The 16,527-nt window shown below is 38.4% G+C and overlaps 1 protein-coding gene across 1 annotated transcript; it reads right to left on the reverse strand.

Annotated features, from left to right (window-relative positions):
• Nucleotides 1–13,800: 13,800 nt before the first annotated feature.
• Nucleotides 13,801–14,084, reverse strand: LOC114215850 (thymosin beta-4). The gene has a single exon (XM_028112054.2). It carries the CDS (start codon nt 14,073–14,075, stop codon nt 13,941–13,943), a length of 135 nt encoding a protein of 44 aa, XP_027967855.1. The 5' UTR covers nt 14,076–14,084; the 3' UTR covers nt 13,801–13,940.
• Nucleotides 14,085–16,527: the final 2,443 nt, after the last annotated feature.

Genomic DNA, 16,527 nt, shown 5'->3' on the forward strand with positions numbered 1-16,527 from the left:
CCGGCGGGCTGCTTGCTCCTGGAGCCATCTAACAGAGCCTTCTGTTAAAAGTGAATTTTGAAAAGGAAAATTAACAATTATAATGAGTAAATCTTAGAAAATAGGTGAGAGGGGAGGGGTTTGAAGAGAAACAGTAGTTTATGGCCACCCCTCACAGCCAAAATGAGCTCCACCTTAACTTACATTTGCAAAAACAGCATAGAAAGCCTCTAAAACGTTAAGGAAAACTCAAGTCCCTTTGGTTCTTATTATTTGAATTCTACTTAAAGTGCTGTTTGAAAAATATAGACTAGGCATATGACAAATATGTACTTAAGAAACAGCCTGTTAAAAAGACAACCACTAAAATCTAGGTGGCAAACTATATTTTGGTTGAGAGGGTCATATGAGAAACGTTGACGCCTTTTCTAGAAAGATAATCCATTATCTTCCAAAATAATTTTTTTGAACAGAAAACTTTCTGTTTAGATTACACTTTATTCATTGCTTGTTTCCGCAACCATTAATTGAACTAACATTAAATTCCCCTTCGTTCCCTTCTCATCTACACTAACATAAAACCGTGTCACCCGCCGCCACTACCTAACCTAACAAAATGGACAAATTTTCTATATCACCAGGTTATAACCCAGCTTCCTATTTCCTCAGAAAATCAAAAGATTTAAGGCAGGACTAAAGATTTTGTCTTATTTGGGGAAAAAAATACAATGTATAAAATATACAAACTAGTACACAGAATAATATCACAAACTCCAGAATACTCATGACTCAAATTAATGAATATTAGCATTTCAACATATTTGTGACCTGAGCATTTCAGAAAAGTAAAATTGACTTCTCTCACTCTTGTTAAGTAAACGAATTAAAGTTATGCCAATATATTTCCATTTTATGGAAAACTGACATAAAATTTTTAACTAATTTAAAAATATGTTCTTAGGGGTGCCTGGGTGGCTCAGTCAGTTAAGCAGCTGCCTTCGGCTCAGGTCATGATCCCAGGGTCCTGGGATCGAGCCCCGCATCAGGCTCTGCACTGGGGGGGGGGGGGGTCTGCCTCTCCCTCTCCCCCTGCTTCTTCTCTCTCTCAAATAAATAAATAAATAAAATATTTTTAAAAATAAAAATATGTTTTTAGAAGCTCCATTTTAATTCCAAAAAATTAAAATCTCAAGATGCCTCTACTGCATGGGATATCAAACTATCTTAAAAACAACGAGCTGTTGATTTGTTGTTGAGGATTGAGTAAAGAAATTGACTTTAAAAAAATTAACCCCTTGACTAGCAGTTATCAAAAAATAAAAGCTGTAGTAACTTTCCCGCTGCTAGAGTTTTCTAATATCTGAGATGAGATGCCAAAATTTGCATCCAATATCCAGAACCCTTTTGGGAAACATTAGTCAATTTCAGGTAAGATAGAAAAAGAATCTAAAACAAATAAATTCTATTAAAGTTAAGAAACTGGAAAGTTAAATAGTGATGCCCTCAATGTGCCAAAAGAGTCATGTCATAAAGCTCAAGGAAATTACCAAGATTAATGGCAGTGTAAATAAAGTTTAGGAAGTAAAGAAAGAGGGAATACTAAGAGTCTATAAAATTAATGCCAAATGACTTAGGAGAAGCAGTCCGGAAAAAAAAAAATGAAGAACAGAATTCCTTTTTGAAAGAGGAAAAATGGGATAGCATTGCCAAATAATTAGGAAAGCATTTTTTATATTAATCAATCAGGGACGAATACCGTATGCTGCTTCTATAACATTCTGGTGTCCTGTCGTGGGTTCCAGAATATCCCAATATGGACAGATGCCAGAGAAACAGTTGAATCAAAAATATTCTCCCATCAAGTTCTTCTGAATTCACATAGCTCTACGGTTCTATAAAAGCTTGTTGAGTTCCCTGAGGTATTTCACAAGTAGAGTAAAATCTGGGGAGATGTTCTGTAATTATTGAAACTTTTTACACGCTAAGTTTGTGTAAAAAGAACACTTCTCATACCGGTTTTTCTTGCATTTCCAAATTGGACTCTCTTCTTTACATTGCGACCATGAATTTGATCCCTCCTCAAATAAAGACTTACTGCCAGAAAGCTATGGTTTGTTTTCCTATATATCGGTGGAAATTATTACATCTTTGTCCTATCACCTAAGGAAAAACATAAAAGGTCATTAACTGTGACTACTATTTATTGAGAATCTATTATGCCAGGCACTGTGTTAGTTGCCTCTCATCTTTTATGCTATTTAAAGGAAAGATAAATCTTTTAGTATAATGTATGAGATTTCTATAGTTCTTTTCTATATTTACTGATACATTATTTACTTATGTTACATAGGCTATTGTTAACATTATTAAACAAACAAACAAAAAATACCAAATATTTTTGTCTGGAAAAGATGGCCTAACCCTGTTCCAAAGGACTTGGGATTCCTGATGACCTCTCCGTCACTCAATTCAATTATCCAACCATTATTTATTGAGCATTGGCCCCCCTGTGAAAGTAACTGTACAGGACTCCATGTTGCATGCTAACCTGTAAAATTAAACCAGCTCTCCAGTTACACAATAAAGAAGAACAAGAGTAGTCCAAGAATCAACACAGGTTTCTGGGGGCCTCCAGTTTAGGGATGATCCGAAGATACTTTCACTGACCTGAGTTCAGACCGTTATTTAAGTTGCGTTTTGGAAGACATCAAAGTTGTTACTTATGCTTTGTCATGTTACAAATCACTATTAGATGACAAAAATTAAAACTATTAGAAAAAAATGCAAGCTTTAGAATACATGTAAATAAAGCTAAAATGAGGAAAGCCTCATCATAACTGTAAGAATTAACAGTAGACTTTGTGGCATATATAGGTAGGAAAGCCTATTTTCATTAGGCTGAGGTAAAATAAACCCATTACAATCAAGGTCGTCTAAAAATTAAACATATCTACAGCACATCATAGTTAACTAACCTAAAGATAAGTATAATGACTAGAATTTCAGAACACAATAAAATATACATTTTATTTTAACATAGAACATACGAACTTTCATGAGATTAGGAATCAAAAGTCTTTGTAACGGTCTTAGCATGCTTTTTCTAATTATTCCCAGGAGTTACTTTTCTATATCATTCTTTCTTTTAATAACAAAATCCCACCCCCCACCACAGTTTTGGAAGGACACATGGGTCCCCAGGTAGGGAAGAGAATGCCCAACCTCCGTCGCAGCGAAGTTGTGGTCATGTGACTGGGTTCTGACCAATGACGTGTGAGCAGAAGAAGACTTCCGGGGCACAACCTTCGAAGGAAGCTGCTTGTCTTCACTTCTCCCTTTGTCCTTTCTATGAGCTGAAAGGAATGCTGTGAGCAGCTTTGACAGCACAGACAGGTACACAGCCCAGGAATGAAGTACCGAGATAGAAGAAACTCGGTCAGAGCAGCCAACCTGTCCCTGACTGCCCACTTACCTCTGCACTTGAGGTGACAGAGAAAGAAACTTTTATTTTGTTTGAGCCAGTGTATTCTGTATGAATTTATCACAGCAGCTTATTCTCTCTACTATCTTAGGGACTGGCCTGCAATTAATAACACACTTAAATTTGGGTTACTTATGTTAAAAGGATAAAGAACACAAGTACATCACTTGTAACCTATGGCTTTATTCACAGCCTGTGACTCCCCTTTCCATTCACTAAAGCAGCTACTGATCTCTTAGCTGCCTTTTATAAACTCTCCTGCTTATCCTCACGTCCGGGGCAAACATCCCATTGTCAGATCTTACTTCCTTTGTCTCCTTCCCTGCCCCGCTCCCTGCCCATTAGATGTAACCTATGACAGTTTGGAGCTTATGACCCTGACAGTAAAGCTTTGATCACTGAAAGGAGAAGAAAGACAGAGGGCGTAGTGATTGGAAGAAAGAGGAGGTCAGAAAGAGAAAAAGAAGACCAGGGTGTACACGAGGACCTCCGTGTCTATATTTACCTTGCAAGCCTTTTTCAAAAAGATGGTGCCTTTTGTTGTTTGCACACTTATTCCTTCTCTATTGTTGCTGTGAACGATTAGCATCACTTTTTAAGGGATGATTCTAAATTCTGCATCACTGTACCACTCATTAGTACCATTTTCCCCCTCTCCCCATGTGCCCACATTGACTCATGGTGTCAAAACCTCTGCTCCTGTCTCCTAGAGGGAACAGTCTGGAAGGGCAACCCCAGTCCTTCTCTCTCTCCCCTCCCAATTTCTTAGTGACGCAGGAATGACTTAAGTGGCCCAGCCCCCTCTTCTCTCTCTTTCTTTAGATTTGTCTGCCTGCAAAAATTTTCAGACTCCTGTCCTTCAGCTCTTCTCTGTGGGAAACCCTGGGTCAGCCTCAGAGCCCACAGCCCGTCTTCTAGAAGCAGGTCTGGAGACTGGTCTCTCTTTGTACTCCTCAGGGGGCTTGGAGCAAACATTGTCAGTGCCCCACATAGATGGCTCTCCTTCGGCCATATCAGCATGTTCTAGTTGATTTCCAGCTTGCAGTATCTCCACCTCTGTACCTGAGGGATTTTTTTTTTTTTTTTTCCCAACCATGGAAGGCCCCTCTGTCCTGGTACTCATAGTAAAAGCCTGGGAATTAACGCTCCCTGGGAGAGTTTCTCCATGATGAAACACCCAGCTCCCTTACCTCCTGGGAGGGATAACGATGAGACATGTGTTTTGCATCCTTTCCCAGAGTTTCCTTGTGGGACTGAGAGAGTCTCCCACTGGGATTGTGGGCTTATCAACGCACGATTGGCCCTCTCCCCTTCCCCATATCCATTCCTCCCTCATCTGCTCTATTGTCTCCCAAATAAACTACTTATACCACATCCTCTGTGGAAACTCAAACCAATACAGGGTTAAAGAGAGAAAGCAGGGGTTCTGGGCAAATGTGCCTGCTCTCTAGAAGCAAACTCTTCCTTGAGTGGTCATCGAGGTTTCCAGATGGAGAGGTAATATTTGATGAGACCAATTATTGCCCAAAAGTTAAGTTTCATTCTCCCAAACAACCTCATCAGTAATAAAACTAATATTTATTTCTCTCTTTCTAACTTGTGTGGCCACATTCCTTAAGTGAATCTGAACTCAGAAGTGGAGAAAAGAGGGAGGATTAATTATTACCTCATAAGACCCCCAAATACTAGAAAATAATATAAGAGAAAAACCCCCATCTTTGTTCCTATTATGTTCAGAGAGTATAATCCTAAAACAGTGAGGAACCTGCCAAGAGACCCAGGCAAATGCAGGTGAATTCCCCTGAGTTCTTAGAAATATGAGCTTCTCTTGGCAAAATGCCACAAAGCTTCATTCTCACCTAAAGGAACTTTATCTCAGCCCATATGGATTAGATATGCTTGGTAGTAAAGCCCCAATTTTCTGTACAGCCTCCGTGGGAATCCAGGGACCTTTGTATCCTCTGAGGCAGGTGGGAATGGACATTATACAAGCAGGACACTGTAATTGGAGGGGTTCTGCAGATGGTCTGTCATATCAATGTCTCTATACCCTTACAACCACGCTTCCTACTTACAAACATTAAATCTTCTTTCAATTTGAATTAAATATCTTTACTAAAACCAAATCAAAGCAATGGCAACTTCTTTAGGGACTACTTCAACTACACTTTACTTTCTCCCCATTAACCCCCAAATTTTTTATGCTTATCTAGGGAAGTATGCCCCTGTTGGAAACCATTGTCATTTATGATTTGAAGTGTTCTCAAGGAAAACTACATTTTCTGTAAATAGGATCCTGTTCCTTATCTCTAGAACTCTTGAATAAGACAACTTTGGATATATCGTTTTTAATTTACAGGAGAAATTTGTCCACTCAACTTTCTCAATTTGGAAAGAGATTTATATATTCAAAAATTCAGAATGTTATTTATCATGGACGATAGTTCACTTTCTAAAATTTGTATAACTGGAGAACATGAATTAACATTATCGAATACCTGCCTAAAGAACAGAGGTACATCCATCTGCACGATGAACTGTCTATGGTCAGCTCAGCAACCGTCAATGCCCCAATTCAAGCTTGCCTGGAGAAGCCAGGCACTCACTTCTGAAAATACCTTTTCTATGTGGCTCCAGGTTAGCTTTCCAGATTAGCTCTTTGAGAGGCCCTCAAAATGAGATTTGGAACCAGAAAAGAAAAGGCCAATTCTTTGAAGGCAATTGCCGGGCAGTGCAAGATTCACAGTGGTTTCTTGGTGGCTCCTTGAGAACCATAGCTGTCCTAAGGATCATGGCAGCATCCCAGTCAACTCTTGAGAGTGTCCACTTTCAGCGCATCAGGCTGAAATAATGGATAATAGTTGACCTGGGTTTCATTCCTAGCTTTTCCAACAGTCCTAAATCTCCAGTTCCCATATTAAAACACTTTGAAATCAGAACACATCAAATGTCTTCAGGTCTCCTGATTTATTCCGGATGGAGACACTGTATTTTCTCTGCCTGTGTTCCAAACCATTACAGGTAACTGGTACCTGTTGATAAAGAATTTTCATTGAGTTCGTAATAGTTTATATGACATCTAAATATCTGGTATGACAATGAGAACTTTGCTTCAGGATGTTTTATTACACATCATTAAAAATATAAATTATATGAACAGAGATATCATTTCTTCCTATAAGTATTAACTGAGCACCTTACCAAACATGGGCTTCCATAGGCCACTTTGAATGAAAATGACTTCATTGGGCTTATTTCTTATATTTCCTCAAAAAAAGAGGTCCATAAAAACAAATTCAATTCTTCTAGAAGAAAATGCATGGGATTATTTTACCTGTAAACCAAATTTTCCTGTCATTAAGTTAAAATATGTCTTTTGTAAAGCAATTTATCAAAATCAATGTAAAAATTGCAATTCAAAAAAAGTGTCATATATACTAACACTTAGATTACAAAGTAAATGAAGAAAAATGCCAACTCAGAGGATTTACACTGCAGGAAATAAATAGCACAAGTTTGTTGGACCATAAATTTCTAGAGGTCAAAAACTGAAGCTACTTAACTTGCTTGATAGAGCACCCTAATAATCTCGATGTGTACATGTTTGATTATTTGTATCCTGAACATGGGACTTCTACAAAAATGTAGATTCTAAGGATTATGCTATGAGAAAAATATCCCATTTCTTTGTTCACATCAACAGACATTTTCATGAACATTTATAATACTGTAGATTTAAGTGCACATAATTGAACTGCTGTCCATGCAGGTGTGAAAAATGTTTAAAATACTGTGTTTGAACATTAATTTGGTTTAATGTAGTTTTGGCGTCTGGACAATAATGCACTTATACTTTATTACTTGTCTGAATGACATAAATAATATAATGTATACACATGCATAATGGCTCAAGATAATTGTCTCTTAGCATTAACTTTGTTTTTTTAAGAAAAACATGACAATAAACAATACACAAGTAATTAATCAAGCATATCCAGGCCAATATTTTAGGTTTTATTTAAGGAATTTATACCTTGGATAAAACTGGAATAAAAATATACCAAAATCATATTTTAACCTCAATATCAACCACTTTCCTTCAATCAATAGATATTGCTCAAGCTCTGATACACATTAAGATATTTTTTAATTTTATTTTAACTTTTGAAATAAGCACATCCTTTATGGAGCCATTTCCAAGTTTTTGGATGTGTTTGTTTTTTTTAAAGATTTTATTTATTTATTTGACAGGGAGGGACACAGCGCGAGAGAGAACGCAAGCAGGGGGAGTGGGAGAGGGAGAGGCAGGCTCCCCGCTGAGCCGGGAGCCCGCCGCGGGGCTCGATTCCAGGACTCTGGGATCATGACCCGAGCCAAAGGCAGTCGCTTAACCCACTGAGCCACCCAGGCACCCCTGGATGTGTTTGTTTTAAAGCTCCATTAGTAAACTGAGTATGATATTATTCCATCAAGGCAATATTTTAACATAAGATTTTCAGATATGTTCAGGTAGCAGAAGGTGGAAGTCTTGATGCACAATGCAGAGCCACGTGACATACTGTTAACAGCAAACCTAGGTTACTAAACATAATACTTATACCATCTTTAGTAGGTTATGGTATGATCAGCAGCAGCAGCAGGCAGGCACCAAAATCTCAAGTTGAATTTGGGAGAAAAATAAAATTGGGAGAAAAAATATCAATAATATTTTAGTTTTATTTCCTACACTTTGGGAAAAAAACACCACTAGTTACAGAAAAACGTGACTATGTATTTCTTAAACACTGAAACTGCAAAGGCTGCTAAACAAGGGAGCGTGAGTCTGGACTACAATGCAAACCGTGGGGCACCTGGGCGGCTCAGAGGGTTAACCGTTTGCCTTCAGCTCAGGTCACCATCACAGCGTCCTAGGATCCAGCCCCGCATTGGGCTCCCTGCTTGGCGGGGGGCCTGCTTCTCCTTCTCCCTCTAACGTTCCCCTTGCTTGTGCTCTCTCGCCCTCTCTGTCAAATAAACAAATAAAATCTTTAAAAGGAAAAGAAAAGAAAATTTAAAAAATAAATAAATAAAATGCAAGCTGTGTTCCATTGGTCGAGCCAGTGCCCCAGGCATCAACCTACATCTTCTTCCCATTGGTTCACCCCGGGGGCTGACTTTTTCTCATTGGTCTGCCAGAGGTAGTGCATTTTTCTAATGGGCCAGCCCAGACGGTATGCTTTTTCTGATCGTCGGCCTAAAAGGAGTGCCTTTTTCTAATTTTTTTCTGATTCACACAGAGCTCTGGATTCTTGGCCTTCCCGCCTAGGACATGTGAAGACCGAGGAGACCCACGAGAAGGTCCCATGAGACCAAGGAGACTCTTCTCTAAAGAAGAGAGCGTTGAGGCACGTAAGACTGATCAAAGAAGATAGACTCAGATTCAGAAGGAACGGTTAACTTTTGAATACAGTACAAAGTTTGAAATTTAGATTGGGGCTCGTTTTCCACCTTTTTCTAACTGGTTAGCCCAGAGGACAATGTGTCTGATGATATTCTAAATAAGTTATTTTGTTGTTCCTTAAAACCTGAGTGCTAATCACTGGATGTATTGAAATCTTTGCAACAGAGTCTATTCTCAAGCACCCCATCTCTCCCACTTGTTATGTGTTGATTTCTGCACAGGAAGAATATGTATCTAAAACATACAAAACTCAGCATTGAATGGCAGTCGACCTGAAGCGGACTGGACCGCTGGTCTGTATCTAATGTATTTGAGGATTAATAGTTCTATTTATTTACAAAATATTTGCAAATCTGTATCATGCATGCCTGCCGATTTTATCTCCAGCATTTAACCAGCCAATTCATTAGAAATTTGGCCAGCCTCTAGATGTATGGGAAAATCTGCATCACTAAAACATTTTGGCTCTGTCTACGTGAGACTGACCAATGAATGTTTAAAAATTCCAGCCATCTCAGTTAATCGTCTCTCTCTCTCTCTCTCTCCCTCTCTCTCTCTCCAACATGCAACTTGCATGAACACACACATACACAAAACTATTTGAGTTTAATTTTTCCTAAATTGACCATTTTTGTCACGTCTGAAAAGTAACTAAGAGACTAGTGCTGCCTGCAAAAGGGATTTTGTGGTTTTTGAAATTACTGGCTTCAGGGAAGTAAGGATGTGGGACAGGTTTGGACCATTTCCACAAAATGGGACTGAGTAGAATCCTATCAGGTTTGGTTTTTAAATAGTTTTTCTAAGGCCGACACACCATTTCTCTTTCCTCCTCTCCACCACCTCCATCCACATTGGAATTATGGAAAATGAGCAAGTTCACCAGCAAGTCATGAGCAAAGTGCTTCATTAACCCTTTGCTCTCTGCAATGTTGTATTTGTATGTTTAAAACTAGGCTTTGGGGGAAAACATCATAAAGTGTATTTTTATTTTAAGCTATTCATTTATTTGCTATTCACTTATCCTAATAATCTATAAGCTCTGTCTTTTAATTGTTCATCTATTAAAATTTCTACCTTTTTTATTATCTTTCTGTCCTTGGTTCCTGTGTTATTTCCTTTTATCATTATTCTCACTTGAAAGTAATGTGCTCTGAGAATACGGTGTGTTGAGACTTCCATAGGACCTGGAACATGGCTAATTTTCACTCTCTGATAACTCTTAAGATTTTTCTCTTTCTCTGATGATCTGCAGTTTCTCTGTGATGTGCTTATGGGTAGGTTTGTCTCTATTGAGGCTATTTTATGCAGTGTATGCTCTTCTTCAATTCCAAAATTCTTTCTCTCTTCAGATATTTATTCTTTACCATCTTCTCCTTCTCTTTTCCTGGAAATTCTAATATGGAAAATATTGATCCTTTCTTACTTTCTGTGTTTGGTTCATGATTTCTTGTGCACGCCTCATGTAAGCTGTGTTTTTATTTCTCTATTTAAGCATCTTAAGCATACTCACATTAAAGTCTCTGTCAGATTGTCTTATGAAGTAAACGTCATGTGGGTTAAATTCACATTCTGACTGTTGATTTTGTTAGTGGCTATTCTCAGCATACGGTTCAAATGTGTGTTGGAATTTAGGCTTTTAGAAGGTGAGCAGGAAGATTTTTGTTTAGATTTTTGTTTCTCTCCCCTCTCCGTTCTCCCTCATTCTGCCTAATGGCTGCCTCCATGCGGGACCTGCCAGGACCACTGTCCAGACCAAAACCAATGGCATTCCCGGTCCTCACAAGCTGCAGTCATACACAGGATACTGTACATTAAATCCCCAATGCAGTACTCGACCTTGAAAACTTGCCTGGTATGGAAGGGTAGTTTCTATCTGGAATACTTCCAGTAACTGTGGCAGGAAAAGAAAGAGCTGGAAAAGCATGGACTAGCTTTAGAAGCTTCCTCTTAGAAAGGAGACACATCACTTCCACTCACATGGCCTATTGTAATTCTTATGACCCTACCTGGGTTTGATAATGCAGCGAAGTATAATCCTCCCACAAGACGGGAAGCCAGAGATTGGTCATTAGTAATATAATGTTTCAGGTTTGCCCTGCCCAACACCAAATATCTGTTTTCCTCTCCTTTCTCCAGGCTGAGTACACTCAACCCCTCTCCAAGGGAGACATCCAAAACTTCCATCCAATCACTGCTCAAAGCCAGGATCTCTGAGCGATACACCATAGTTTCTACATCAGATCTAGATGTGGCTTTTCTTGATCTGGAGACTCAGGAACTAAAGAGACAAAGTATCTGCTTCTCACACTGCCAAAAGATAGTGGGAAAGGATAATACTGGTACACTTGCTTTTACTGAAAGAGGAAAAAAAGAGAGAGGAATTGAGAAACACACACACACACAGAGAGAGAGAGAGAGAGAGAGAGAGAGAGAAGTCACTAGTAAATAGCAAATTCAAAATCTTGCTGAGCAGAAGCCATGAGGACTTCAACTGCTGGGGGTGGCATGTGCTCTGCTCTCTGGTGGTACCTCCCAGCCCACTGTCCTCCATGCCCCTTGGCTCAGCCCAGCAGAGGGCCTCCCTTTTTCTATTACTGTCCTTGGCCACAACTTGAGAGAGTATTGAAGAATATGCCTTCCTTGAGAGCCCAGCTTCTCAGCCAGCTTCTCTCTGATGAAAGTATGGGTGTTGTTTCGGGCTGTTCGAGCTGCTCTAACAGAACACCACAGACTGGGTGGCCTGTAAACAGAAATTTATTTCTCACAATTGTGGAGACTGGGAACTCCACGATCAAGGCGCTGGCGGATTCAGTGTCTGGTGAGGTTCCTCTTCCTTATTCATAGACATCTGTCTTTTTCCTGTGTCTTCACAAGGCAGAAGGGGGAAGGGGTCTCTCTCCGGTCTCTTTTATAAGGGCGTGGATCTCATTCATGAGGTCTCAGTCCTTATGACCTAATCACCTTCCAAAGGCCCCACCTCCAAATGCCATCACATTGGGGATTAGGTTTCAAATTACGAATAAACAGCAGGTGTCTAAGTGGCTTATTAAGTATCAATCATAGTCTCTTTCTGTCCCAGTTGGTGCTTCTTTGTGTTGTATAATTCTCTCAAAAACTTAGGCATCTTGTCATCTATTTTTTCCGATCAGTTTTCTTGTTCCATGCCCCATAGCCAGCTTAAGTGCAGCTACCTTGTGTTCATAAGGCATCAGTGGGAAAGCCACACACAGTCTCCTTTTCTTGAGCCATTTTGTCCAGCTGAAAGTATTTACTGGGAGAATGTTAATCTCTTCCAAAATTTTAACAACCAGTGTGATAAACATGCTCTATATTTGATCCTTACCTTAAGACTGAGTCTTCATTAGCCTTTCACATTCCAAGAATTTCTCAATTTTATCTTGCGATGCTTCAGTTTGAGATGTATTTTTCTTGTCAACCTACAGGTCCCTGAATACGTAGGCGATCTCTATTCTTTTTCATTCTTGCTTGCAAATCAGCCAACATTGTTCTGATCTTGTCTCTTTCTTGTGATGAACTTTCAAATGCAGTCAAGAGCAGCAATGCATGCTCCTAAAAGTTTGTGTTCCCACAAAGCTACGGATTTATTGGGCATACAGTTTGCCTTCTAAGTTAACACAGGCAACCATTTTACTAAGTAATTTGCCACTACATAACATGGATTACCATGCTTCTAACCTCCATTACCAGTTTCTTTGCAAACTAGTGCCTAGCCTATAAACCAAAGCCACATATTTAAGGTTGTTCATTAAAATAGCACTCCAGTCCTGATTCTAATTTCTGTTTCAGTCAGATGGATCTGATTACACTGCAGGAGTAAACAACCCTAGAATTTCAGTGGCTTCAAACAACACATGTTTATTTCTGTGCCACATTTATATGTCCATCACAAATAGGATGGTGGCACTGATCCCCATCATTATCGTCCTCACTCTGGGTTGCAGGCTGATAAGAAGAGGCACTTTCCGAAACATCACAGCAAAAGGGAAGAAGAGCATGTGAAGCATGTACTGACTCTAAAAACTTCTGCCTCAAAGTGACACACATCACTTCTGCTACCATGGTCACACATGATACGTAAGTATAATTCTCAGGCAGGAAGCAGAGCTAGGTTTTGGTGGAAAATGTTAGAATCTATCATTAAAACCTAACAAGTCAAAGAAATATACTTACTATTACCAAAAGACATAAAAGCCAAGCTTGCAAATTTTATCAGGGAACTGAAAAAACATGAAATGACATAAGAACTAGAAATAAAAGTATGCTGGATTCTATAATTAAAATAGTCAATGGAAATTAAGAACTAGAGATACAGGTTTAAGAGCAGATCAAGCCAGACTTCAGACTTTGAACTGGAAAGAAATATCTACGCAGCACATTACACAGACAGACAAATATACGGCTAAGAATCATAGAGAATGTTATAAATTAAAGAAAGCAACAAATAGCACTCTCCAGGAAGAAATAAAATGCTCACATAATAGAAGGTCAGAGATGCTAGAAGAAATGAAGAGTAAATAAAGTGATAAGCAAAACACTTAATCTAAATAAACACTAAAACAAGTAACAATAATGTCTTATGGGATTTATTTTCTATTCAAAGAGAAATAAAACACATAATGGCCATAGTTTTTTTTTTCACATTTTAAACTTTTTATTTGCATATTAAAAAATTGTGCATTCCAATAATTAAAATCATACGAAGAAAAAAATGGCACTCTGATTAAACTGCATTGTACAGCCTGCCAGATACCTTGGGCCAACTTAATGTTACTGGTGGTCTCACCCAGCTTCCTTCACGAGCATACGTTATTTCCCTCCCTGCCAGCCAGACAGGCAGATGGAAAGGAGGCTTGGGGTTCCTGGTCAGTAGTTCAGATTCTTTGATGTGAAAAGGGGCAGCACAGTCATTTAAACTTGATCCAACCTCTTTGCATCTTACAAAGTTAAACAGCTAAAAGAAGTAAAATAAGAAGGCAATGCTTGTGCAATGTACAGTGCATATTGGCGGCACGCGCCTCACTATGATTCGCCTGCTTGCTTCTCCTGTTCAATCGTTTCTTTTGAAGGTAGTGGATTTTTCTCTTGAGTTTCTGTCTTCTTCAATTTCGATTTATCGAATTTCTCAATCTCAGCCATATCGGGTTTGTCAGACATGGTTGCAGAGGAAGCTGCGGAACGAGGTGCGCGTTCAAGTGACGTCCGATCTGCTCAGTGGCGGCTGCCGAATCCATAATGGCCATAGTTTTGAGCAGGTAGGGGATACATGGAGAAAATGTCTTCTCACATGCTTATGTTTTCCTGGAGGAAAGGAAAAATATCAAGTAACGTTAGACTTTAAGAAGTTAAGAATGCATAGTATAAATTCCAGAGTATTAATTAAGAAAAATAGTGTATAATTTCAAATAAATGAAAAAATATGATCATAAAAATTATCAATCCAAAAAGAGGTAAAAAGGAAAAAACAAAAGACACATAAAATAGGTTCAACAAATAGAATATACATAATAAGGGAGAATTTTAACCCAAATATATTGCTAATTATATTAAGTGTAAGTGGATGAAAAGATTCAGATTGTATAGACTTGCAGATTGTATAAAAAAACAATAACAATGATAACAGCTTTAAGTTATTCATAAGAGACATGCAACATAAGAACTCAGAGGAAAAAAAGCAATAATAATAAGAAAGATGTACCATGCAGACATTAAACTAAAGAAAGTTTTTTTCATAATGATAGAAGGTATAATTTATCAGAAACATAAAACAAATTTTACATTTGTGTATACATGTTATTGTGGCTCCAGAAATTTTTAAAAATATACATATATTTTAAAAATTACAATAATAAATAAATTAAATTAAATACATAGAATTAAATTTAAAATATACACATATACAAGGAAAGGTGAGAAACACAATCATAATGGAAGATTTTAACACTGTCAACAAAACAGACAAAACATCAATAAGCATATATAAGATTTAAACAGCATAATTAATATTAACTAATGGAGACAGATCTATAAATATATAACCCTGCACCCAGCAATGAAGGCTATATCTTTTTTTCAAACAAGTTTGAAACCTTTATAAAATTTGGCCATATGCTGAGGCACAAAGAAAGTCTTAACAAATTTCAAAGATATAAAATACTACACAGGATGTTCTCTAATCACGGTGTAATTAATCAAGAAATAAATCACAACAAATAAGTATAATCCGCATATATTAGAATTCAGAAATACACATTTAAGTGACCCACGGTGAAAGAAGACATTGCAATGGAAATTAAAAATATTCAACTAGTTGGGCACCTGGGTGACTCAGTTGGTTGAATGTGGGACTCTTGATTTTGGCTCAGATCATGATCTCGGGGTGTGGGATGGAGCCTCGCCTCTGGCTCCACACTCAGTTCAGTAGGACATCTGCTCAAAATTCTCTCACTGCCTCTCTGCCCCTCCCCTCTCCCTCCACGCACACACTCTCTCTCTAAAATAAAATAAAATCTTCTAAAAAATTAAAAAATAAAATAAATACATCTTTAAAAAAATATATTCAACTAATGGTAATGAAAAATGGAAGGAAATTTATAACCTAAAATGTTTATATTGGAAAAGAAGAAAGGCTGAAATTTTAATGAGCTAAGAGTCAATCACAGAAATTCAGTAAAAGAATAGTAAATTGCCCAGATAACCTGGGGGGGGGGGGGGGAATGATGAAATGAAATCAGTAAGATGGAATATAAAAAATAAACTAAGAAAAATAATTATAAACTAAAAAAGATCAACAAAGCTTTGAAAAACTGACAAACCTGATAAACTCTGATCCCCCAAAATAAAAGGAGAAGCACACACACACCCATGCACCCATATAATGTTAAAAATGAAGAAAGGGCTATCACCACAGATCTTGCAGACATTAAAAGGATGAAAAGAGAAAATAATGAGCAAATTTGTATGAATAAGTTTTTAATGTTACTTACTTAATTGGCATAGCTTTGTGAATTATTATGAAGTACAGACTCTTGTACTCCACAGATCAAAAGAACCCTAGTAGCTCCCAGTAGCCCCCAGTGTGTCTGATACCAATCACAGCTCTCTCCCTCCAAAAGTAACTACTCTCCTGGCTTTTATAGCCTCACTTCCTTGCAGGAGATTCCAGGGAAGGAGCGTGAGGAAAAGCTACCAAGTAGGGAGAAGAAAATGATAAAGTGGCCCGTAGGGAGCCAAAACAAAGGAAAGGGGGTAGAGAAATAAGTGAGAGTGGGAGGAAAGGGAAAGTCAGAAGAGTGACTCTAGTACCCTCAGAGGATAATATTCCTGCGAGATGGTCCACTTCAAAGAGAAAGAAAGAAACAAAGCTGGAGGGTGAGTATGAGAATCCAAGAATCAAAGGATAGGAGAGAGGGGCGCCTGGGTGGCTCATTCGGTTGAGTGGACAACTCTTGATTTAGGCTCAGGACATGATCTCAGGGTCCTGGGATCAAGCCCCACTTGGGGCTTCGTGCTCAGCATGGAGTCTGCTTAGGGATTCTCTCTCTCTCTCTCTCTCTCTCTCTCTCTCTCTCTCCCCCTCTGCCCTCTCCCTGCTTGCTTGCTCTCTCTC

Source organism: Eumetopias jubatus, unplaced genomic scaffold (assembly GCF_037043125.1).
Source record: "Eumetopias jubatus isolate StellerSeaLion01/CBP00866 unplaced genomic scaffold, mEumJub1_p1.0 scaffold_3, whole genome shotgun sequence".
Classification (NCBI taxonomy): domain Eukaryota; kingdom Metazoa; phylum Chordata; class Mammalia; order Carnivora; family Otariidae; genus Eumetopias; species Eumetopias jubatus.

Coding starts and splice junctions, on each gene's coding strand:
- LOC114215850 (XM_028112054.2), bottom strand. CDS start 14,075: ATGTCTGACAAACCCGATATGGCTGAGATTGAGAAATTCGATAAATCG.